Source organism: Trachurus trachurus (genome assembly GCF_905171665.1).
Source record: "Trachurus trachurus genome assembly, chromosome: 5".
Taxonomy (NCBI): Eukaryota; Metazoa; Chordata; class Actinopteri; order Carangiformes; family Carangidae; genus Trachurus; species Trachurus trachurus.
In genome coordinates this window covers 31,115,761-31,141,324 of record NC_139896.1, presented here as the reverse complement: position 1 = coordinate 31,141,324, position 25,564 = coordinate 31,115,761, and the positions used below count along the sequence as shown (strand labels likewise).

The following is a 25,564-nucleotide window of genomic DNA, read 5'->3' as shown; positions in this document are numbered from 1 at the left end:
ACTCGTTATTTGACATGGCCTAGGTGTTAGCGTATGGTTCATATCCAGCAAACACATTGCAATGCTAGCATTCATTTGACTAGTATGAGTATACGGTAAGGGAGTTTTAGAGCTTCCTTACTGAAACCAGTTGATTGCTGCAACAAAGTTATTAAGAGATGGGATAAAAACTGTGAATTGCCAGCTATAAAAATAGAACAATTAGGTGAAAGACCGACAGGGAAATCCACTGCAGAGAAGAACTGTAAAATTCAATGATTACTTGTCGTTTAGTGACAACAATTGACCCCTCTCACTTGATTAGCTCATCAAGTTAAAGGGCTCAGTTGTATTTGGAGGAAATACTGACTGAATGATACAGATTTGGATATTTGTGTCAAGTAGGAGGTTTTTAATTGTTGAACTACTATTATTAATGAACTAGAAGAGGGACACCATTTATTGTCAGTACTATGCAGAGCCACTTGAGCCAATCCCAGCTGTCACACAGGGTGAGAGCAGGTCACCGGCCTATCACAGACCGACATGTAGAGACAAACACACACACATCCACTCCAATAAACCGAGTGTGCAAATCTTTAGACTGAGGGAGGAAGCTGGAGAATCCACACACGCTGACACAGGGAGAACATGTACTGTAAGCTCCACCCAGAAAGGGAATCAAACCCAAAACCTTGAGGGGTGAGGGCGCTAAGGCAACAATCACTGATGCATGTACGCTTCTTCCTGTTAGCGCATAGCAAACTACTGCAGAAGGCACTTGCAGGTGACTGATGACGACCTCATCATTTAGCCTACTATAAATCTCCTGTGTGCTGGCTTTTCATCCGTCTAGCTGTGGTAACCTTTTTCTTTTTCTTTTTTGCGACTCTTCCCATCAGGCAAAGTGGCAGCAGGTGGATCAGCAGTTTCTCTCAGTGTCTCTCCCTCTTTCTCTCTGTCCATCTGTCTTACTGTCTTTCTGTCTGTCTCTCAACCGCTAAAATTAAACACTATGCTCCGAGCATTGTCACGACCAATAGGCGGTGTGGGCGGTGGATGAACCAACACACGCAAACACACATTGGCCACACACCCGTCATACCAGACAAGTTACCAACAAAGCAGAATAATAAGTGAAGTGATGATGTCTTTGCAAACAGCGACATTGAGGCAGTGAAACAGTGATGAGTGTGTGGGGAGTTCTTTGTAGCGTGTGCATTGTGTTAATTTGTATGTGTTACTGTTAATAATGTATGTGAGAGAAACAGGGAACGATCACTCCACTTAGTGACAAGGTCAGGACACAACTGAAATTACACCCAGCGTTAACGGAGTCACTCCCTGGTTGTTGATGAGTTGAATTTATTGAGAGGTTTTGGAATGGTTTTAGGGTCTATTTTAACTAGTGGTTACCATGGTGACAGCACGTGCAGTTCATGGGTGGGGCCCATACATATGGATGATTGTCTCATAGCCTATCTGTAAATGCCTTGGTTTGCACATGTGTTTTGCTATCCACAAATACAAATTTCTAATTTGTAACTTGTATTTCAGTTTTTACAAATACATGTGTATTTGTATATATATTGGGTATTTGTATATGTATAATTTTCCATTTGTAAAAACAAAAAAGCCATTTGTAAAACTGAAAATTCTGTTTGTGAAGTGTGACTCTACATTTGTGGATCACCAATCACACACACGCATCTCTTTCCTCAATGACGTATTTCTGAGACATTCTTGACGAGATCTAGCCTAGAAATAGAGACACACCCTAGCGGCAGCAAATATATTTGCTCAGCAGGTCCGTCTAGAAACGAGCCATAGGAACTTTTTGAGTCTCGAACACCGTTTGTGTTCACCAATCACAGCGCTCTATCTGTTTAGTCGTTGGGCCGGCTTAACGCGATGACTACATACTTGCGACGGTGAAAAACATGACAAAATGGCTTTGGTAAAGGAATCATTTGAATCGGCATTGGCATCAACTTTGAAAGAATTAAACTTGTCATTTTTTAAAAAGTTGAGCAGTCATTCATTTCGAAGAAGGATGTATTTGGTGTTTTGCCAACGGGATATGGGAAAAGTTTAATCTACCAGCTTGCTCCGTCATCCTGCTCTTTGCTCTGATTAGTTGTAGCGCTACCCTATTGCGTGCAGAGTCAGTTTGAAAGATAGCCTTCATCCCGCCTCCTGGATTGAGCCGAGGTCTACCGGTTGTTGCCAGACTATACATTTTAATGATATAGTCTGGCTTGTCAGGCTAGTCGAGATCCACACAGATCCACAAACAAACAGCTGGTGATTCAAAGGGCCGCCCTCCTCACCAGTAGGGGCAGTGTTGGCGAGTAGCTGAATTAAAACAAACGAAGAAGACTGCTACTGGATTATCTAGAGAAGTTATTTTAATTCCCACTGTTAATACATCACTTTATTAAGTTTTAATATTTTTTCATGCGAGAAAGTAACTGTTTAGATCCCCAATATGCGGTTAGTTTATCCAAATGACGCCTGTTTGGAAGTTTGCTTCGACGTTTCGGGAGAAGTGAAGCTCCACCTGTGGAACAGCTAACTTAGGCTACTACCGGACGAGCGGTCTATCACAGCTAGGCAACAACCGGGCTGCTGAGGTGTTCGGCCGGCTAAACCCCGTCGTCATCCTGGGGGAGAAAACGAGCACCTCAGTGCGTTGGAAGGTTGGTTTTCAGCCAAGAGACGCTAGGTGGAGGGCAGAGAGATTCCATTCTTCCTCGTGATAAGTTACAAGTCATTTATTTAATCATCACAATTACCCAGAAGCTTTTTAAAAATGTGGCATAGTTAAGCTACAAATCTGGCATAGTTCCTCTTTAAGCACAGTAGTTGGATGCTTCTAGCCAAAGTACATTTTGGGTTTCATAGCTAACTGTTGAGCCATATTATGTGCACAAGCTTGTACCTTTTATATAATTTGGACTGATGACTGAACCAGAACAGTAAGTAATCTGGGTTTTCCATCTTGTGCTTGCAAGGCAATACTGGCAACTCTGCTATGGAAAGGACATTTGTCCAAATAAGTTCCTATATTTGTCAGCATGTGATTTTTTTGGAGAAAAAATTGTCTCTAAAGAATTCTGAATAATTGGTTAATGTAGTGGTTAATGTTGGCAACAGTGCTTATTCATGCCGTATCACTTTGAAAACCCAACGAAACTCCAACACTTGGCCATCCAACCAAGGGTGTAACCTTATCACTCAGTCAGTCAGACATGTTGGTCTGTCTCAGTGCTCCTTTTACTATTTTGCAACAGACTTCTTCAAAATCTCACTCAGCCATGAAATAGTCCTCCTGACTTGGTGTGTCTGTGATTGGAGGGTTCGTCTTAACATATGCAGGTGTGATTGTGTATGCATTAAAGACGGACTGTGCTCCATGTGTGTCCAGACAGCAGCTAGACAGACATCTGGATGAAGTGCACATAAAAGTCTCATTTGTGCCAAGCCATGACAGCGGTGTCTGCAGTGATTTATCTGCCCTGCTTGTCGCTGCAGACAGACACAGTCTCAACCCAGGAACAGTACTCACCTTAGTTTCACCTCACTCTAAGATGAATCAGTGCGTGACTGTCATTTTCTACACTGCTCAACTTATTGCTAGGATCAGAGGAAACAATTCTGTGCGTTTTTGACTCATGAGATTTCAATCTCCCTGCTACAATGGGATCAAATAGTCCAGCCAGTAAAATCTTCGAAGAAATACGACAGTTGTCTGGTACGTGCAAGCCAAGGCACCTGTTAAAATTGGATTTTTTACAGGCTCCCTTGCTTCATCACAAGAGACCTGATTAGACTGACGCACTGCATTTCCAACACAAATGAGACGTAGCGACTCCTTCAATTTAAACAGCTGTCTGCTCAACTCTGTAACCATGTCAGCCTCAGTCAGTAAATAAAACATTGAGCAGGAGTGGAAAGCCAAATCTTTACAAGCAAGGAACACAACTCTCATAATCTGAAAATCCCACAGTGACTCGAGGGCATGCTGGGGGAAGTTTGTCCTCAGGGCTTTCTGCCAGAAAGCCTTACAGTACCGGCAGAAATTCACAGCTTCAGTTCAGGGTCAAGATCAGGAAACGAATACTACTTGATTAGATTTCAGAAGAGTCACGGTTTGGGTCAAGGTAGACCCTTTCACAGTGTCCACCACTTGCGCCTCAATGCAAACCTGGCAAATTGAAAGCAGGTGGAAAGGTGGAGTTGAATTTAAGTTCAGTCCGTGGAGTTTAAATGAGTTGTGGTCAAGTACTCTCCTCAGTGTACCCTGCTCTACATAGGCACTTTCATTCAGATTACAGTATATGTTAACATAAGAACATGTCTCTGGCAGAATCACAAATAATACTCAGGTTTTCATTACAGAGAAGTGAAATAGATTATTATAGCAGAGATCAAATAGAGGAGCAATTTGTCTGCTGTAACCTGTGAGTCAGAAATAACAGCACCTTCTTAATAAATGATTGGTGAAAACTGATTGAACAGGTGCAACGCTATGGAGATCCTAAAAAGCTGCCACATTGTTCAAATTGTGTGATCAGACAGTAATACATGATGAGAAAAGGGAGAGTCCGCACAACAACAAAAGCTCCAGAGCAATAATTTATTATCACCCAAAAGGGGGCAGTGACGTTTCGAGTTGAAAACCCCTTCTCAGACTAACACAGGTGGGAAAGCAAGCCTCTAATATACTCACATGATGACACGATGACCCGTAAGTGCACAGTATTCAAAAAAGTTACATAATTATAGAACACACAATGTGAAAAGAAAAGAGAAAAATGTGTGCACAAGCATGCTATGGTAACAGTAACATGACATTATCATCAGGTATTAAAAAAACCCATAATAGTCAGTATTTTATCAGACAGTAATACACCTGCGAATCACCTGCTATGTGCTGTAGTGCTGATTAGTTTTTGTTTTTTACAGACATCAAGGTAAACTGTAGCAACTTTAGTACCGGTAGGTCCTTCATTTTTACATCCCGTGCCCAATCATCAGGTCAATATTTAAATTATTCATATTCCAAACACCTGCAAAACCCATGCCGTCTCTTGAGCCTCGGATGCACTGTTCTCTGGCTCTTGCTCTGCACTGCTTGCTTCTCACAGGGTGGTTTCACACTCGAAGCCCATGCAGGCCTGGATCCGAGTACACTTTTCACTACACAGTTCATTAAATAAGTGTGTACTGTGCTCCGGTAGGTTTCACAAACCGTGCCCCAAGTCCGCTGGAAAAGTCTCACACACTGATCATGTGGACTCAGGCACTGTACAGAGGAGATGAGAAAAGCAACCGTGCCCAAACAAGGAAGTGGGCTGCTATTGACCATTTTATCCTCTGAGCTGCCTGCTACATGATGAGGCAGGAAAGCTGTTGGTGTCTCCACAGTAATAAAAACAGGCATAGTGGACTCCATTGTCTATCTGTCTGCATTGGGGCTGCAACTGGCGCTCTGCTCTCCACTGCATCATACACTGAACAGTGAATAGAAACAAATGCCGCCTAATTTGTGATGTAAGTGGTTGCTTCTTCTCCGTTTATGGAAATTAAAGTGTTAATGATTTATTATTTTCTCACATTTCGAGGTGAAAAAGATTCAGCATTTAACCAGGAATACGACGAGTTGCAGCCCTAATCTGCTGTGTGTCTTTTAAAGATTCATTTACAAACTCAGTGTCTCAGTATTGTTGACTTAATTAATCAAACATGTGAACACGGTCCTGGCCCAGGCTGCTGTTGTTGTTGTTTTTCTTTCGAGGTTTTCATTGGAGGATGCAGATACAACAGTCCTAATCAGACCATATTACCACAGTCGTACGCTCTCCTGACACAGACAACAATTTGCAGTAATGAGGAGGTTGTTTTTTTCTCCTTTCTGGAGAACCTCATTGTGTGATGAGCAGTCATGCCCCACTTTTGCATGCAATTGTTATCACTTTGTCACTCCCCTTAATTAGCGAACTGAAAACCAAATACCTCTGCATTCTGTCTGACTAAGAAGAATACAACGGCTAATTGGCCGTTCAGGTCACACTATGACAGGCGCATGGAGGGCAGACTATTAATACTGTGGTATCAAAGCAGACAGCATGTGCATAGTGCTACTAGGTTTCTAATGTTAACAGACTGAAGGCTTGAAGTGCATAGTCTTTTTTGCATGAATGTTTTTAATTTCATCTTAGAAACACATCCATATATCTCCCCATTAAAACTTCTATTTTCTGGATTACTCAGTTCCTATCAGTTCATGGCTATTCACATATTGATTTTGATATCGATGACTGAAGTCATGGTGGTCTGGCAGTGATAATCGGATTCATGATGCCTCCCCGGCCAGCCGCTCGTTTAATCTAGCCAGTATAATTACAAATCAATCACAAATTCAGAATACATGGTTTTTTATGCCTGAAATGAAAAGCAGTCTTTAGTGGAGCTGAAATTAGAGTGCCATCTTCTGCTGAGTTGAAAACCATGGACAGATTCAATCAGGCTGCAGCTGTCAGCTGCCATTCAAAAGTGAAAGGTGGACCAGGTGAATGCAAAACTCAAGAGAGGCAATGGACAGAGGGTTGAGATTGTAGCAGGGACAGGAAATGACAAAACAAAGGAGGAGAAGGGAAATTATACATCAGGCATACCTGAGAGCTCAATGGTGGGATAATGTGATAAGGAGGCTGCGAGGTAGACTGAAGTGAGAAAGAAAGGAAAGGAGGAAAAAGGTATTTTTTATGTTTCATTAAATTATTGGATTAAAGCCTCAGTATGTAACTTATTTGGCTTTTTATTAGCAAAAATCAGCGCCTGTTAAAACTGTCATTACAGTGTGAGGAAGGACGGAGGCACTGATGTTGCATTCAGGTGCAGTCAGGCACCTGAATGACGCCGTCTGCAAACCAACCGGATGTTATTTTACTGGGTCAGGTAAACAATACGACATCACCATGACAACATATTGTCACGCCTGTATTGTTTTACCTCGTGCTGGCGGACCACTTGTTTACATAGACGCTTGTTTATCCTGTTACATGCAGTGTCTGTTGTCTGTCTGACGTCTGCCCGATTTCACGTGAATGCATCATCAAGAATACGTTCAGATATGCAACCGCACTGCTAGATGGGGGGAATTCCTACATACTATACCTTTAAAGACAACAAAACAGAGGTTTCAGGAAACCAGGACACACTCGAGCTCCTTGACCTTGGCCCTCCAAAAAGCAAACACACATCTCTTCGAACTGAACAGAACTTAATTATATTCAGCCCCACCCCCACCCTTTCTTTCTGTATTGAGATATGCTTAAGTTTAATCAATGACCTGAGATGTTTTGATGAAATTGATAGAGTATAAAGGTTAATTGCATTGATTAGCTGCAGTTTTCCTGTTACGATTCTTTTCTCACTATGTAGTGAGCAGCTGGGTTTCCTCTCCAATTTACACTAGAATATTGTACTGTCTGGGGCCCGACATTATTTTTGTGTTTGAAGAGGCTTCTGCACTACAAGAATTTTTACCCTTGTAAAAAAAAAAAAAAAAAATACTCTCATCTTGGATGCTTATAATTTGATTTACTGCAATGGTGCTAAATTGTTTCCATTATCTATTTTTAACCAGATTCATTCAACCAAGTCTAGTAGACTTTAAATGGATCAAAAATAATTTTAAAAAGGATAAATAAATGGATCAACAAGGTAAATGTAGCAAGAAGGGACAAAGAAAGGCGATGAAAAGCTGCAACAGAAAGTAAGAACCAAGCTGCCAAGTTACAAGGACAAGATAAAAAAGATTACTGTCACTCCTGACTGCTTTCCAAGGGGGAAAAAAGCACAATAACTACACACAAGTATGTGCACAGAACACAGCGCATACACGCACACACACAGTTGAGGAACAACTCCCTCAGTATCTGTAGGCAGGAAAACAATCAACTCTGCTGTAAGTTTCAAGATGTTGCCTAGATGAGCCTTTTTCAGTAAAGCAGATGTGCAGTCAGTGGGTGTTCTAACACACACACACACACACACACACTACACACACACACTACTAAACGTGCACTTTTGTCTACACGACAGCGCAGCGCCCTTTGGGTCGTCATATGTAATAAAACCACAGCAGCAGAACACAGACATTGAGCCCTCCACCACCACCAACACACACATCTCTAAACTTCATCTTCAAACCTGTTGTACAAACAGAAAATGAACGTCTCATGTATTTTAAACCATCTGGTGTTTAATTCAACATCAGAAATTATTTATAAAGCAGCAGACAGTCTTTATAAAGGCGTTCTACTGGTTCTATGTGTGTGGCAGATTAAAGATTTTGCTAATGCTTCTCAGAGCAGCAGTAATGAAAACCTAAAAAAGAACAACATTACAGCTTTCAGATTGACAAAATCACATTGATTATCTAAAATAAATCCATCATTAAATCATTACATATTGAATAGATTGTATTACTTCCTACAACTTCTAGATACATGACACCAAATCCACTACAATAATTATAAATTGGCGCCCAAGATACACATGAAAACACATGTTGTTGATTTATTATTTAAAAGCCATTGTTAAAACTTGCTTAAAGTGTGTTATTAAAGCCCCAGTATGTAACTTATTTGGCTTTTTATTAGCAAAAATCAAATATTGCTTTCATAAATACGTATTTCACTGAAGTCCAATCACACCCGCATACAAATGAAAGCTTTCTTATACCTTAGAATGAGTTGTTACAAGTCATTACAAATACATAAGTGGGCGACGCACCGAACCGAGGCGGCCATGTTGCATCGCCATTTTTTACGTTCAGTGGCAGCGTGACCGTAGGTAACCATAGAAACTGAGCGGAGCTGTCGGCTCGGGGAGAAAGTTTTCCAGGTAGCACCTGTTAAAACTGTCACCACTGTGTAGTGTGAGGAAGGACGGAGGCACTGATGTTGCATTCAGGTGCAGTCAGGCAGACGGCCGTCGGCAAACCAACCAGATGTCATTTTACTCAACGAGAGAAAGACGGTAAAACGTGGGTCAGGTAAACAATACAACATCACCATGACAACATATTGTCACGTGACGTCTATATTGTTTTGGTTGGTTGGTTGGAAATTTCACAGAGAGAGAGAGAATGACCCTAACCTTTCCACTTCTTCATCTGTGGATGGTTGTGTAAACTCTGAGCTCTTGTTTCAATATGATCTTTTGGTAGAGTGAATTGATGTAAAATCATTTTGTCCTGCCCAGATGTGACTCTTTGCCTTAGTTTCTTGGGGTTTTCGATATCAACCATGAAGCAGAAGTGTGTATTAGACACCTCTTCCCTCATATGGTCATGTTCAGGCTGAATGGACTGTACCTTGTACCTTAGATTGGTCAGTGTTGCTTCCTCTGCCTCCTCGGCTTCCCCATCCTGCTCCATGGTCACCCTCTCCTCCTACATGTTGTCGCTGCACAATGAGGAGGGTCATTGTGACCTGCTCTCTCTCTCTCTCTCTCTCTCTCTCTCTCTCTCTCTCTCTCTCTCTCTCTCTCTCTCTCTCTCTCCCTCTCTCCATCCTTATTCCTACCCTGCCACAGACCATTGGCTCTCTAACGGCTTCTAACAGGTGAAGTGACAGAGGGGTGGGGGCTACAAGCAATCGGGCCAGTTGAGTATTGGTATAGACGATGAACCAATGGGCCACTGTGCATACTTTATGTACCATTTATTCACCCAAAATAACTTTGTCTTCCCCTTCATACCAGCCCAAAGGTACGTCAGCCCACTGGGCAAATGCCCAATATGCCAGATTACCAGAGTCAGGAGGCAGAAACTGTAACAAAATTACTCCACATAACAAAGAACAAAGTTTTTTTTGACAGTGATTGCTTTGAGTCCACAACATGTGGTTGCAGAGATATTAATCTATACACATCTATACACACCTGAAGCTGAAAGTACACCAGTTCCTGACATTGGACAGCCAGGCCTTATTAAAGGGATAGTTCACCCTAGAATGATATTTCGCTCATTATCTACTCACCCTCATGTTGACTAAGGGCTGGAAGAATTATCAGAGTCCACCGTCCCTTCTCTTAGTTACAGGGGGTCTCGGCGTAGCAGTGAATTTCAATGCAACGGTTGCAAAGGGACACCGGAGCTCTTCGTAAAAAAACACACACAAAAAAACATCCAAATACCTCCATGATGCTCGTATGTAATGTCCGTCTTGTGCTGAAGCCCCAAATTGCGTAATTGTCCCAAAAAAAAATTAAATAAGTCTATATTTTAAGCTTGTTTGTAGCGGAAGCTTCTCGTCTTCTTCTTCTCCTCTTCCTGGTCCAAATATCGCGTGATTCGCAGTAACCGCAATGACGCCGGCGCAAATCACGCGATATTTGGACGGACCAGGAAGAGGAGAAGAAGAAGACGAGAAGCTTCCGCTACAAACAAGCTTAAAATATAGACTTATTTAATTTTTTTTCGGGACAATTACGCAATTTGGGGCTTCAGCACAAGACGGACATTACATACAAGCATCATGGAGGTATTTGGATGTTTTTTTGTGTGTGTTTTTTTACGAAGAGCTCCGGTGTCCCTTTGCAACCGTTGCATTGAAATTCACTGCTACGCCGAGACCCCCTGTAACTAAGAGAAGGGACGGTGGACTCTGATAATTCTTCCAGCCCTTAGTCAACATGAGGGTGAGTAGATAATGAGCGAAATATCATTCTAGGGTGAACTATCCCTTTAAGCACAGGTCACACAAATGGCAATGTGGCACAATCAGTTTATATTTTTCCATCTCTAGTGAATCAATTCATTAAAATAAAAGAAAATGAATCATTTTACTCCTCAACACAGAAGGCATTTACGTGCTCATCATAATAAAGAGTGTCAACTGTGTTAGTCAATCTTAAGCCGTGATGTTCATTTCATTAAATCTTCATTAAATTGTGTTTGGAAATGTTGTGGTATCAGGTTGTGGTGATAATTCGACTGGTGTCTGTATTTTGTCGCAACTTTCAGTTTCTTGCCAGATACATTGACAGTCTGTGTGAGGAAGATGCAGCCTGTGGGACACCTGCATTCCTGCTGGGCTGAGAGAGCAGGATAATGGAGGGAAGAGGTGTTACAGCCTCCTGTGCTGCAGCTGAATAATTCAAGCGACATCTTCACCTCAGGCAGGAATACATGAGCCAATACCGGCTCTGATTCAAGGCCTTATACGGCCGTCCATGTTCAGACAGCACAGCCAATCAGAACTATGTTTCCTCCGGCAATCTTTCTTTTCCACTTCCGCAGAGGGCCAATCAAACGCTCAAAAGGACAAATTGCAAAGGACTGAATTCTGAGAGAAAAAGCAGGAGATAGAATCATGATGACTCTCTGTTGTAGGATTTACTGCAGTCCTCCAAACGATCAGAGGGCTGACTTGTTCTGTCACAAACCTGGAGAGACATAAGGAGATTACGACAGAAGTCGTGGGCAGTGTAGACGAACAAACCCAATTTTCTCGCATATGCCTGTTATTTTCCAGTTTTTTTCACAACTGTTACCTTTACACCACACTCCGGTTGTCTTTTTTGTCCTTTTTTCCCAATATGAATGAAGACCCTCTGAGCCTGTGGTGTCCTGTTGTGTAGTATGTCCTGGATATAACTCAACCAGCCTTCTTTGGTATGCAGCGTGTTGTTTTGCTAATCATAACATTCGGCCTGGTCCTGGCTCTTCTGTATTGATTGAAATGCTCGTGTTAAGCATGTTGTGTTATCTTCCCACATCCCATCCACTTGACTTGGAAGGAGCAGGCATTTCCCATCTGTTATCAATAGCAAAACACCTGTTTCACTGACGCGGGAAAATCTGTCACCCTGCAACTTCCACGGACAAGAATACCTGGAGAAGAACTTGCAGTAGCAGAACACACGCAGTCAGCAAGTTTCCATAGAAACTGAAATTGATTTCTTGGTGCTCCCGTGTTCCTCCTCTCTCACTTTCATGCCCCGACATCTAGGCTACATTTTCTGTGTGCAGCCACAGTGACAGCGTGCCAGCTACAGCCAAATGATTACACTGACTGTCTCCCAGCACGGCAGAGCTAACGGGACCGCTCCGACACGTCTTGTGCCCTTTGACCCCAACAGTCCAATCCGTGTTTTACACAGTCTCCACGAAGTGAAGGCGCTGCACTGCCGGAGGTATTGTGAGCTGTGCCCTAAAATGAAGATGGTTGTTTTTGCACAGGTTCTTCTGCTTTATTCCTTGATCCCTCAGTGCTGCCTGCCATTGATTCTGGCAAATTATATCGATACGCCTCTCTCAAAGACAGATGATTTTCTACATTTTAAAGGTGTTCAGAAATGGCCGTTTGTCCTGTTTGTCGCGTCCCCTTCTAGGAGTTTCCACGAGTTGCCGCACAAGTTTACCCGAGTCAGGAAAACGAATTTAATTGGTCGTTATCGCGCGGGCGGGATATTCAATGTTTGGGGTGAGACCGAGCTCGGTGTGTGTGTGTGTGTTGTCTCAGACGTTTGATTGACAGATGACGGATCCAATATCAGTGGCTGATGAATCGTGAGCAGCGTGACACATAATTTGTGTGCCTGCATTATCCAATGCGGAAAAAAAACTACCACTTTCATCCCGGATTTACTCGAGAGTTATTACACTAATTTTATGATCCAGAGTGGAATCAAATTCATTTTTCTTTTCTGTACACTTTTAAAGGAGACATATGCCCCCTTTCCACAAACTAAAATAGTTCCCAGGTGTCTTAATGGCATGTCTGTGACATGCTGTGGTCAAAATCCCCCAAGGATCAAACATCACTGCTCTTTTCATCCTCTCAAAACAGCCCTGTTCAGAACGGCTGGTTTCAGTGCCTGTCCCTTTAAATGAAAATGAACCACTGCTTGCCCCGCCCCTTCTACTGGTACCAAGTAGGGGTGGTATTTTGCAAATTTGAATCCTATAGTTACATCACTGAAAGACAACAGAAGGAAAAGCTTGTGGACTTCAACCTTTTTTTGTCAATTCTCACATTTTGGGGGCCGGAAGGCAAGACAAACACCCAAATATATGTTAAAGAGCCTTCAGAAAGTAATATTTCCATAATATGTTCCCTTTAAAGCCCCACAGCAACAAAAAAATCTGCCTTGCACAATCGCTCGCGCCTCACTAAACCCCATTAACATGCAGCAGCTCATCTGTTTGCATACATTCCACATTCCAATAATATGTGTTTGCGCTGTATCGATCATGATAAGCAGAGAGGAGGGAGAGGTAAACAGATGGGTAGGAGAAATGATGCATTGTGGGGGCGGGGAGTATGACAAAGAAAAGGAGCAGACTCGGTTAGTACTGTACATCACCTGTCATGATGTGAAGTGTATCCTGCTGTAATGGGCAACAGACGCAGTCATTACAGCCTGATTATGGCGTCTGTTCTTGCTGGTTGTAAGTCATGATATGTTACAAGACTCGGAGCCATGGAGACCAGGATGTTACCTGGGTTCTTGGATTCATTCTGACCGCTTGATTACCTCAAGTAACCAAGCGTCTGCCTGTGTGTAGTTTGTGTGAAGTTATTTTCCTGCAGAGTTTCTGGGAACAGAGGAGATAGTGGAGGCAGATGAATTTAAATTGTCTGCACGATTGTGGTGATGTATTTGGGTTAGTGAAGTTTCAGTGCAGAAACTTTAAGGAATTAGGTTTTAATTAAAATACTTAGCTAACATCATTATATCTATGCATAATTAAACTGCTAATACCCAAGTCCACACTTCAGTTATTACTCATTATTGTTTTTGTTTTATGTAGGGATGTTAGATTTGTTGTAACTAATTCCTCCTCTCTGTATTTTTCTCTCTCATCCATTTGTCATCTTTTCCTCAGTCTCTCTCTATTTCTCTCTGTTTTTTTTATTTATTTGAACGGCTTCATTCCTACACGATTGTGCGGCTGCCTCAGACTCTCCGACTCCACAGATCAATAATGAGAGTGGGTTCGCAACAAATGACCCTGAAAAAATGGAGTCAAGCGAGCTCAGCTGTTGAATGCAGTCATGTTGTTTCTGTGACGTCCACAAACCTGCATCCCAGCTTTTGTCACCGAGGTAACGGGATGTCATAAACATCTCAAATCCGGTTTTAGTCTCTTAAGTTAATCAAGCATATCATTATCATATTGATTATTGTTTACTCTGATTTTTTCAGCTCATTCAGCTGCAGCTACGGTTCAATATTCTCATCCTCAGTGCTCCACCTCCTTCCTTCCACCTCCTCAGATGTTTACTCCTTTAGATTTGTTTTTGCATGACCCTCATGAATTAAAGAGGACTTTCAGTTTCCTTGACTAGTTTGCCACCCTGCACTCTGAGCGACAATATTCTCAGTCACTTTTGGAAAATAGCCAGATTCAGATCTAAATCCTAATATTGCTTTAGCAAATAAGTAGGTTTGCTGCAGTTATAAATTGGGATTAGAAAAAAACAAACATTATATGGTGTTAAATATTCATGGAATGGTTGGGAGGTGTGGGGGTTACCAACAAAATTTAATTTTCCACATTTTGAAATCCAATTTAAACCTGACTGAGTTTATGCTCATGTTTGTTTTCATTTCATTTATCTTGTGTTGATGAACGGCAACACCTGCACTCAGATTTTCATTTTTAGGCACTTATGTAGTGTATACAGGAAACATTTTTTGTAAATGTCGACCTGCTGTAGTACTGTACAGTATGTGGTGTATTATTTCAGGTGTTGAGCATATGCAAGCAGATATAATAAATTAGCATCTGGGCATCACTCAGAATGGATCAACACCCTCAAAAATACGCTCAGTTAATTTCCTGCTTCTTGAATTCACAAATCCAATGAGAGTGAGAGAATCTGGTGCTTATCAGATCAAACACCAACACTGGTCCTAAATGAATAGAAACACCACTGGCTTGTCTTCTTTGAGGTTTTATTTCACTACTGGGTGCTAGGAATTGAATACAGCAAACCGTAGGGGTGACTTGTCACAGAGCATTCACTGTTGGACAACTTGACATGACATGCTGCAAGAGCAGAGCTAAAAGCAGAGTCAACGTCATCTCTAGATGAATGCTATGGATGTGTAAACTGTTCCCACCTACATTGTTACAATATAATAAGGTGATAATTTGTCACCAATTTGTTGCCTTTACCACTGACCCCATTTAGCCAAAACATATTAGTAATGCAGCTTTGGAGAAAAAATAGAAAAAGAAAACATATTTACTAAAATGAGCTTTTGTCAGTCCTCAAAATGACATAATAAAGGTTGTCTTTTTTTTCTCTCCTTTGTCGCAAGCGCTTTTGTCCTGTAAAAGCCGTTCCCTAGACATTCACTTACAGCTCTGCTGGCACTCATATTAGCCAATGATGTGTTTTGCTATGTGGCAGCCACATTATGCCTTTTTGATGAAATTAAATGAGGAAGCTCTCTGTAGGACATACAGTAATTATTGTCCATTACCGTGTTGGCCTGACATCCCACGTCTCTGCGTATTGTTTTGTATTGTATCACAGTGCAGATGCTGAACTTGGAGCCTCATTTGCTCCCTAAACCCATTCACCAGCAGAGTACTGTAAATGTTGAATTAAAGTCAAGTCTGAGTCAGAATGAGGATGTTGTGTACACTGCTGGTGTAGGTGAGGTTTCATAGGTAGAGGTTAGGGTGTCGTCTTGGCAACATCGTAATGTGTTAAAACAGCTGACCGAGCTGGGAAAAAGAAAAAACACACGCTAACAGAATTTTACCTTCTGGGACTGAAAGAAGATTTATAGCTGCAATACCACGGTCACCAATTTTGCTGGCGTGGTTATTGATAGTTGGAAGTAGCAGCATCGTACCCTCAGAGTGTTTCTCTCACAGATGGTCTGATCCTAATGAACCAGACTAACGAGCCAGATGCTTCTGTGCTGCACTACGCAAAGGTCCTGTGAGGTTGAATGGAAAGGATCTTACATACAATTTAATTGACGGTATAGAAAGCAACCGTGAGTGATTTCATAAGCAGAGATACTGTTTGGTGTGGGCAAATGGTTTTCATGGAGGATTCAAGGACCTACTGATATTTAGAGGCAATTCATTTTTATTTATTTTATTTTTTTAAGTATATTTTGGGGGGCTTTTTGTGCCTTTATTAGTTGAGAGAGACAGGAAATGGGGAGGCAGAGAGGGTGGGAATGACATGCAGGGAAGGGCCGCCCGATGCAGGATTTGAACCGGGGCCGCCTGCAAAGAGAAGAAAGACAAGAACGGGACAAAAGACAGGAGTTTGAATACTAATACTATTTGTCTATACTTTCTGACATATGGTCTATAAAAGTAAAAGGTATCTTGTATTTTCTATCAGCCAGGACTTGCAGGCTGCTTTATTTAGATTCAGCGTAGGGGCTAGTGAAGGATAAAGCGCCTGCAATTCATCTTCAGTGTGTAAAATGAAACCTCCTGAGCATTTTGTCCATTTCTGTTATGGCTGGCAGTGTGTGAGCCTCTCTGTCAGTCTGTCTTTGTCTGGCTGCCCTCCATCTGCTTGTGTGCGTGCGTGCGTGTGTTTGCCTGTTATCTATTGCTACATCACTCTTGGGAAAGTGGCAGCCAAGATATTAGGAAGCAACGATCAAACCAAACTGTTATTGGGTACATTCATCATTCAAAGTGCAAGACAGTGTTTAATATTTGCAGCAGAATTGCAGCCTTAATCCAAATTTAATTTTGCCGCCTATTGACACAACACTAATTGCATTACACTAATCTTTTGTCAGGCTTTATAAGGTGTTAAGGTGCCTGTTGAAACAAACATCCCTCCACAGATGAGGAAGTTTGCCCATTAAAAGTGCACAGGCAGGCATCCATTTTCTTTCTTCCACTTGTTTCCACAGGGAGGGTAATGTCCAGTAGAGGGCAGCATAGACAGCTGAGAGCTTTTGAGTGAACAAATGACAAACTAATCTCCTCTGTGTCTTTTTTTTTTCTCCAGGGCCAAAGTGTTTCGTGGAAAAAAGGTCCTTGGAGACTTCGACATCAAAGTGGAGCAGGTATAATATTGCTTTTATTGATCTATGATGCTGCAGAATCTTTTCTAAAAAGTTTGAGGAGAGATGTAAGAGGAGTTACTCCATATTCACATGTTTGATATGGAAATGCATATATTTTCACTGCCCAAGCACTTTACCAGAGATGACACACTGTTTCATATCAGCTTTACTTGTGTTTCACTTATTAAAACAGCTCACAGGTCATTTACAGAAGCTAAAAAGTTATACTCTTTTTTTTTACCTGCATGGTGCAGCACACTGTCCAGAGCCAAAAGGGGTTAATTTATTAAAATGCATATAGTCATTATGCTAGTGGTGCCACAGGATGGATTACCATGATATTATGTATATAGTCATGGTCCCCAGAGGATGAAGGTGATTCTCTAAACTTCCTCCTTAATATCACAGTTAGATCAACCTTTTCACGCCATCTGTGACCTTCGGTTGACATCTAGTTGGATTGGTGCTAAATTTTGTGGAGACGTTCATGATTCCCAGATGATAAATCGTGGCGATCCTTGTCTTTACCTCTAGCAGCATTACCATGTTTAGTTTATAAGTTTATTTGAAAACAGGGACAGTGCACATCAATAACATCACTGTAAATGCGCCAGAATTAGCCAAGAGGCTATTTTTCATCTGTAGTCCCCAGACGGATGTTAAAAAGTCACCCTAAAAACAGAATATGAATATGATTAAAATTACAAAGTTATTAGCCAAGGCAATCTACAAACATGCACAGCAATTAACAACTTGACAAAAGAACATACAACATGACATGACAAAAGAACATAACATCAATCAGAAAACATAATCAATACATCCCCATGCAGCAAAGACACATGAGGTTAACATTCCTGGTTTTGCATGTGATATCCTCAGAAGGACTACTGAACTACACTGTCGTTAAATTAGGTAAAGATATTCAAGGTCCTTAGAAGATTTAACATTTAATAATTTTATTGATCCACCATCAGATTAAAACCTTTCATTTACCAAAAGATCTGCAGAACTGGTGACACTCGTGTTAGCCTCAGCTGCATTAGCATTTGTTAGCATGCAACAGTGTACTACTAAATTAAAATGATGACCCCTCTTGCGTAGTGGTGCTTGTTGATGTTAGCATTGCTGTAGCCTCTTGGTTAATACTGTTGAATGCAGTAGCCTCTTTGTCAGGTATCTGTGTCACCGTGGTTTGAAACCTCATCTGTCCCCAGAGCCGCTGTCATGTCATATATTCTGTTTGTATACGTGTGTAAAAAACCACACGTTCAAACCTGACATTTATTTACATGTCAGACCAATCAGAACCTTTGTAGCATCATGGCGCGGTTACTGTATGTAGTTACGTTATATAGTAACAGAATGTGACATTTTGGTTTCGTATTGGTTGAACCTCCAAACCACTTTGCAGGGCTTGGTTACTGCATTTGAAATGACTTTTCTCAGGGGTTTCACACCAAACAGTTTCACACTTAATAGATATTGACAGTTAAATTACAACTTCAAGCGTCACCACAGAAACGAAAATAGACTCCTGAGCAGAAGGCGGCAGCTATGAGTCACAGAGAAATCCTCACCATGTTTGCAACCACACCAAAGACCAGTATGTAGAGCACACACATACACGAGAAAAACTATATGGTTTATGTGTATAATGATATGGATTTGTATGTTAAGAGTTTACAAATGAATAACAACTGCGAATACAAGGTCTTTTTTTTTCTCAACTCCCTTTACTGCTACTGCAAAGAACGTTTGAGGAGAAAGTAATTCAGTGCTTTGTTTTCGTTTTGCTCCCAGTAGAAGTCATTAATTCAAATGGAAAAAAAAACAAAAACCCCAAAACAATGTGTCTGGTATGAAAGTAGCTGTAATTAGGGAATGAAGCTGACATATTACACATCTTTTCTTGCACAATAATCTTGAACACTGACAGTATAATTGTCTGGTTTGCTGCATCTTGTATATCACTTTGTTCGTACAGTGGTTTCTTTTAGAAACAATTTACCAAATAGACATTTATGATTATGCAACGTTCACCATTTAAAGGGATTTTCCTCAGCCTTCATATCAACACTCTAGGTTTGTGCTTGATAAAACTGTCCTGTGTCTTCTCTCCTCTCTCCTCTCTCCTCTCTCCTCTCTCCTCTCTCCTCTCTCCTCTCTCCTCTCTCGTAGGCCGAGTTCTCAGAGATCAACCTCGTCTCACATTCAAATGGAACCTGTAATGTGGACATGCAGGTTGTCAGGGGTGGAACCAAAGTGGTCAGGTCAGCACCACACACACACACACACGCATGCACATCCATGTACAAACGTAGCTTTTCATGTGTGTTATTGAGAATCACAAATCACATGCACAATCAGCTCTAGTTGCTGTCGACTGTAGTGATGAGATTAAACCTAAAATACAACCAAAATAAAAAATATAACATCTACCATACCCTCCGACTGAAACTACACCAGTAAAAATCCTGGGTCGTTACCAAAGTGTCCCTGCTTTGGAGATTAATTTTACTGTTTGTGCAAGAACATTTGGTCCCCATAAAAAGTCATAAGAGCAGCCTGCTCCCCATGGTTATTAAACCTCAGCTGTTGTGTGCTCAGGGCTAATTTACTGTGTACTCCCAAAATACAGCCAAAATATACTCAAATTAATCAATAAAAACGTACCCAAGAAATAAGTGTCCAGCTTTTGAGGTCGATTTACTATTAAGTTAAAAAAAAATTATTTGCACTCTGAATGACCTTTTCTGTGGATTTCTGTTGCCTCAAATTACGCCGTAAAAGACAAATATGTTTTAAATTGAATTTTTTTTTAAATGTGTGAGCATAATCGCTCCTTTGGACTCACATGAATATTAATGTCCCAGTTTATTTGGCATGATCCACTTTCAGACCTTAGCAGTAGGTTGGTTACTTTTATTTGTCGGTGCAAGCTATTTTTAGAACGGCGGAGCAGAGCCGTGAGCTGCTCGGAGCTACGCTACGGAAGCTAATGGGATTTCTTGGTTTCCCTCATCAAACTCATCAAATACACAATCCAACAACTCCAAAACGCTCTCGTTGACAAAACTGTCCCCGACGGGAAAGCGTATCAGCGGTTTTGCATGAATTAACCTTGAAAACAACTCATAACGTTCCGTTATTATCTCATAGCGTGTGAGCCTCTGCAGCGTAGCTCTGCTCCGCCGTTCTAAAAATAGCTTGCACCGACAATTAAAGTTAGCGAACCTACTGCTATGACTATAGGGATTATGGCAATGGGCCATTTTGTTGTTGAACTATCCCTTTAATTAATGTACCTGGATATGAGCTTGTGACCCTAAACCTACCCCTGAAATGACATCTCACAAATGTGGCCCCACTTTGGAGGTTAGTTTGTGTTTATTTGTTCTCATTAAAGAAGTATAGACCAGACCTATCAATTTTCAAACGTTTGTGCATCGGCCAATGATGATTCAAAGATTTTTTTTGTGTGAGATCAGGCAGAAAAACCTCAGAGTGCTCTTGGAAATAGTAAATAGACTTGTTTTGCTCAAACTTGTGATTGGTGGAAAAAGGGCAGAGGCGTACACCCGCAACCATTACCCTCAAACTGGCACAGAACATCTGCGTACAAACATGCAAACGTACTGTAAACCAGACAATCGCCGCAAACCACACAGACACCAGTGTCCCGGCTGAAGGCAGCAGCGATTGGGCGAGACAGTAACTCCCTCCGTTCACCGGGAAACTAAACCAACAGGAAATGAAGACGGCAGCGTCGGCCCGATGATCAGCATCTCTGCCTTGCAATTACACTTTATGACGGGCTGGTCCCCACACACACGCTCGCGCACAAACACACACACACACACACACTCAGCAGTGACCACCGCCTTGACTCAATGCGAGGTCAGGGAAACGTTGACACACAGGGGTAGACAGGAAGATTCACATTCACCTGTCACCTGGCAACATCACATCCATAGACAGAGTAGCTACATGTGTCATCTGAGCTCCTCTCAAGTTGTGTCAAGACGCAAGTCTCAGTAAATATGGACTCACTGTAGAGAAAACTAATGAGCTTACACAACGTAATTATCACTCTGTCTTGTTCTCTGCCAGCCTGAGTTCGATACACACTCTTCAGACTTGGAAATGTTTTTTAATTATCTACATCTCTGTAATTGGGCTGTATTCATCGATCCTGAGTTAGAGCAGTGATTTTTCAAACAGAAGAAACCCTTTACCAAGACAGAAGAAGTAATCCCTTTAAGGCTCTGAGTGTGTTGCTACAAAATATACACCTGTGTGCACTGTGGGATTATTCACTGTGTCTGGAAATATCTCATTTTTTACTGATGCTTCAGCAAAAGTGATGCAGCCATTTAACCTGTTTACGAATGGCAGCATTAGCACAGAGCAGAGACGTCATTTAGCATCATTTATAAAAATGTACATTCTGAGTTGTGTGACTGCGAACGGACTCCCACTGATTTTGACTCAGCAGTGCTCTTGGAACATTTGCTAATCTCCTTGGTGCATGTGTGCACGCATGGTTAACTTCCATATGCTCGGCCTTTCTCATGTAGCCTACATGCCGGTCCTACACCGTCACGTAAGGGCATGATAACATTTGACAGATTGAGTTCAAGAGACCTTTAAAATCTTAGGTTTTTTTCCCCCCTGTTATATTGTTTTCAATACATCATGTGCAAAGACAGTCTGTTTTAATACTTTCCATCTTTCAAGCCTGTACCTATCAGCTTCACGCCTTTTTTTCTCGTTTTTTGAAACGTAAATCTTTAAATCTCAGTTCAAATGCATTAGTTGCAAATGCATTGTTATTACTCAGGAATTTTCTTTATCTGGGTAGTGTAGTTTTTAAGAAACGTGACTCAAAATGATCAACGCTGGACTATTTTTAGCAGTAGATTAAATTATGTTTTGGTTGCTCCAGTGAGCATTTACTGCAGCAGGATGCTGTATGTGAGATTAACCCAAAATAAACTACAGTGCGTCAATGTACGTCATAGTAAGCTAACATCACTCAGCAACAGTGCAGCTCAGAAAAATTATCAGTGAACAACAACAATGGATTATCTATGACACAAAAATAGAGTATAAAGATATTTATAATGTGTTGGCCAAAAAAAGAAAAAAGTACTTGGTTAGCTTTCATCCACACACATGTTCACCCAGGTCAGAAGACAGAAACCAAAAATAAACACGTCACTCAAGGATAATTGGAAATGGATGTGTTGCTGACATCACTGTCTATCTTTCTTCCTTCCTTATTGACTCTAAATTATAAAAATAGATTGATCAATAGATAAAGAATGAAGTAAATAAGATGACAGATCACATGATAAAAGTTCAGCTTTCTTCATGAGTTGTAAATGTTGAGTAACTGATGCAGCACACAGTGAAAACAGAGGAAAGTGCAAAGTAAGAAGTAGTTACTGTGGCATTGCCGGGAACACAGATTCCAGGTATTACACTGAGACCGTGTTGATCCCTGCTGCCTACTGTCAGTAATGAAGAGATTATAGTCCCATAAATTGCTGCGTCCTCCCCACCGCAGCCTGTTTTAGTTTCTTGGAGTGCCTGATTAGTATTCTGGGTGCACCAGGAGCTGGTGGTGGTCACGCTGTGCCAGAGTTTTTTCTTTCTGTCTGTCTCTTCTCCCTCACCACGCTCTACATCTCTCTTACTCTGTGTTTTCCGTCTCTGTCCCTTCGCCCTCCCCGGCCTTTTGTTCGCTCTCCCTCTCTCTCCTACATGTATTCAGAGACAGAAAAAGGCAAAAAAAAAATAACAGGAGTCATGCTCTATCACCATCAACCCTTCACTGAGCTGAACTGCACTGAAGCACCAGACCTGTAGTCTTTTGTAGTTTCCCGTTGAGACCCACAATTTCAGCTTTTTTTTTTCATAAAATTATAGTAGATCTTAAAACCTCAAACCTAGATCTATTGTTATCTAGTCATTTTTTGCACGTTCACCCCCACCCCTCCGTTTCCTGTCAGCTGTTGAATTCCCCCTGCACTGCGGTGCTCATCACTGCTCAGGGAGGGACCGCGCGCAGCAACCTCTGTGACACATGTCACCAGCGGCATCATTGTCCCAACTGCCGGTGATGAGGTTACCCAGGAGACCGAAATATGTGGGCCTCCCCGCCTCTTTCCACCTCTGACAGGGGGCAGACAATAACAGAAAAGTTTGATTCCACTAATAGAGCAGAGTCATCGACATCATTACAGATAAAGACACTTGTCATTAGAAAGTAGCTACATCCACAGGAACTGCTGACTGTTGAGGTTATAGGAGCTTTGTCATCAAGGTGACAATAATAACTATCAGGTTATGGACCAATCGTGGACATGCAAAAAAAAAAATCACTAACCCTAACCCAGCTGTCAGATGGAAATGAGAAACAAACAATCATCCCCTGTATTGTTGACCCCACCCTATATGGAGATACATTTGTGTCTTTATTATTCAATCAAAAAAAAAGTTGATTTAAACAAAAAATATATTTTCAATCAAAACAAACTTCACTTCAATCAAAAAAAAAAACTTTTTAATTACAAAAAAGTGTTTGAATGCAAAATATTTATTTGAGACCCAAAGAATTGCGTTTGAACCCTTTGTTTCTTTGATTGAAAAGTTTTTTTGATTGAAGAAAGTTATTATTTGATTGAAAAAATGTATCTCCATAACCCCTGCCTCCTCCCCTCAGACATGTGCCATTCTCCTTCCTGCTGTAGCCCAACAGTATCCACCATCGTGGAAAATTGTCTTCGGCTCACCATGAAAGAGATACATATTTCATTAAAAATACAGTTAAATAAGGAAACAGTTAAAACACAATTAATCATACAATGAATAAATAGAAAGAAAAGAAATTGAGAGCAGTTCATTGCTAGTGTCATTTAGGATACATTGAGAAGGTGGACAGCATTTGGGATGAATGATTTTCTATTTCTATGTAAGAGTGAGTTCTATCTGCACCTGCTCATTGTCCTGCTGAGTTCTGCACTCAAACATGACGGGGCATCAATCATTCTGCTCAAGATGCACAGCTCAGTTTTATTAAAGCTTCCAGGTTTCACTTCCTACATGACTGTGCACAAAAAAAGCTTTCTATTCAGCTGATATGATCAAGGGCTCACTAGTGCAGCTGCATCTGTTACAACAACAACAACAACTGCTTTTATACAACACGTTTCTTTAATCTGCATTTTTGATTTTTTAGAACTTCATGTGAAATAATAACACACTTACATAAAGGAGGTCTCAACGTGTTTGTTGTGTTTCCTTTCTTCTGTGTTTATCATAGAATTCATGTGTGTAGCATCCAAGCAAAAGGAAGTAATGGGACTTCAAAGACAGAGCCTCTTCAGAATCCCTCACAGATGAAAATCTATTCATAGAAGAGAGACGTGAACACTGCATTGTGTTTTTTCACTGTCCAATTTTAGGCACTTTTGTTCCAGCCAGACTTGTGTAACCAGTCTCTGGTTGCCACAGCATCCACAGACAAATACTCTACCTTGTGGGTTTTAATCTGAACCATGACTTGCGTCTAACGTTTCACTTCCATCATCTGCACATCCACAGGCCGGTAACATCTGCTGTCTGTTTTTACCGAACATGAAAATTAAAGCAGACAGGCAACGCTCGGGCCAATGAAACACAGTGAAACAACAAATATGAGTTCATTCTTAATTCAGCTTGATTTCATTTCCCAGGTCCTTCAGGCCCGACTTTGTCTTGGTGCGTCAGCATGCTTTCAGCATGGCCCAGAACGAGGACTTCAGGAACTTGATCATCGGGCTGCAGTACGCAGGCGTCCCCTCAGTCAACTCTCTGGACTCCATCTACAACCTCTGTGACAAACCCTGGGCCGTAAGCAATCTCAGTAAAACTCATTTACAAGCGCAACAACCCACACAGTTCTTTTTATTGACTGTAGATGGTTTTAATGAATCCTGCAGCTGTTTGTTTTAGATTTAATCAAGGAACTTTGTTGTCAGTCTTTCCTGAGAGATCACAATGAAAGTCAACATTACCATATGGATAATATGCATATACTTATACAGTAGTCATAATGTACTTGACACTCATTCAGTCCACATGTTTAATTTGCAATGAATTGACTTCTGCTCGCTCTCTGTTCTCCTTCTTCCCTCCAGTTTTCCCAGTTGGTCAATAATCAGAAGAAGATGGGTTCAGATAAGTTCCCTCTCATTGATCAGACTTTCTATCCCAACTACAGAGACATGGTAAGAATGGTGTTTTTATTTGTGCACATTGTAACTCTGCAGCAAACTCATATTTACAAAACATCAGTTTTCCAACAGACAAATGTCTCCACCGATGTTTTTGATATTTCTGTGAAATGTTCTTTAAAAGTTTCTTAAGGCCAGATGGAGGTCTAGCAAAACAGCGGAAAAGCGACCAGACTTGCATAGTTTGTTCCTTTAAAAACATATATTTAATGAAATGT

The 25,564-nt window shown here is 41.2% G+C and overlaps 1 protein-coding gene across 1 annotated transcript in view; it reads left to right on the top strand.

Annotated features, from left to right (window-relative positions):
- syn2b (synapsin IIb) overlaps positions 1-25,564 on the top strand; it is a gene marked incomplete at its 3' end in the record, with an annotated part of 98,137 nt that overhangs the window by 43,748 nt on the left and 28,825 nt on the right. Inside the window, exons 4-7 of the mRNA XM_083971094.1 lie at positions 17,007-17,064; positions 19,246-19,337; positions 24,807-24,963; positions 25,251-25,340. Coding sequence (XP_083827220.1) covers positions 17,007-17,064; positions 19,246-19,337; positions 24,807-24,963; positions 25,251-25,340 — 397 coding nt within the window. The remainder of the gene's footprint in view (positions 1-17,006; positions 17,065-19,245; positions 19,338-24,806; positions 24,964-25,250; positions 25,341-25,564) is intronic.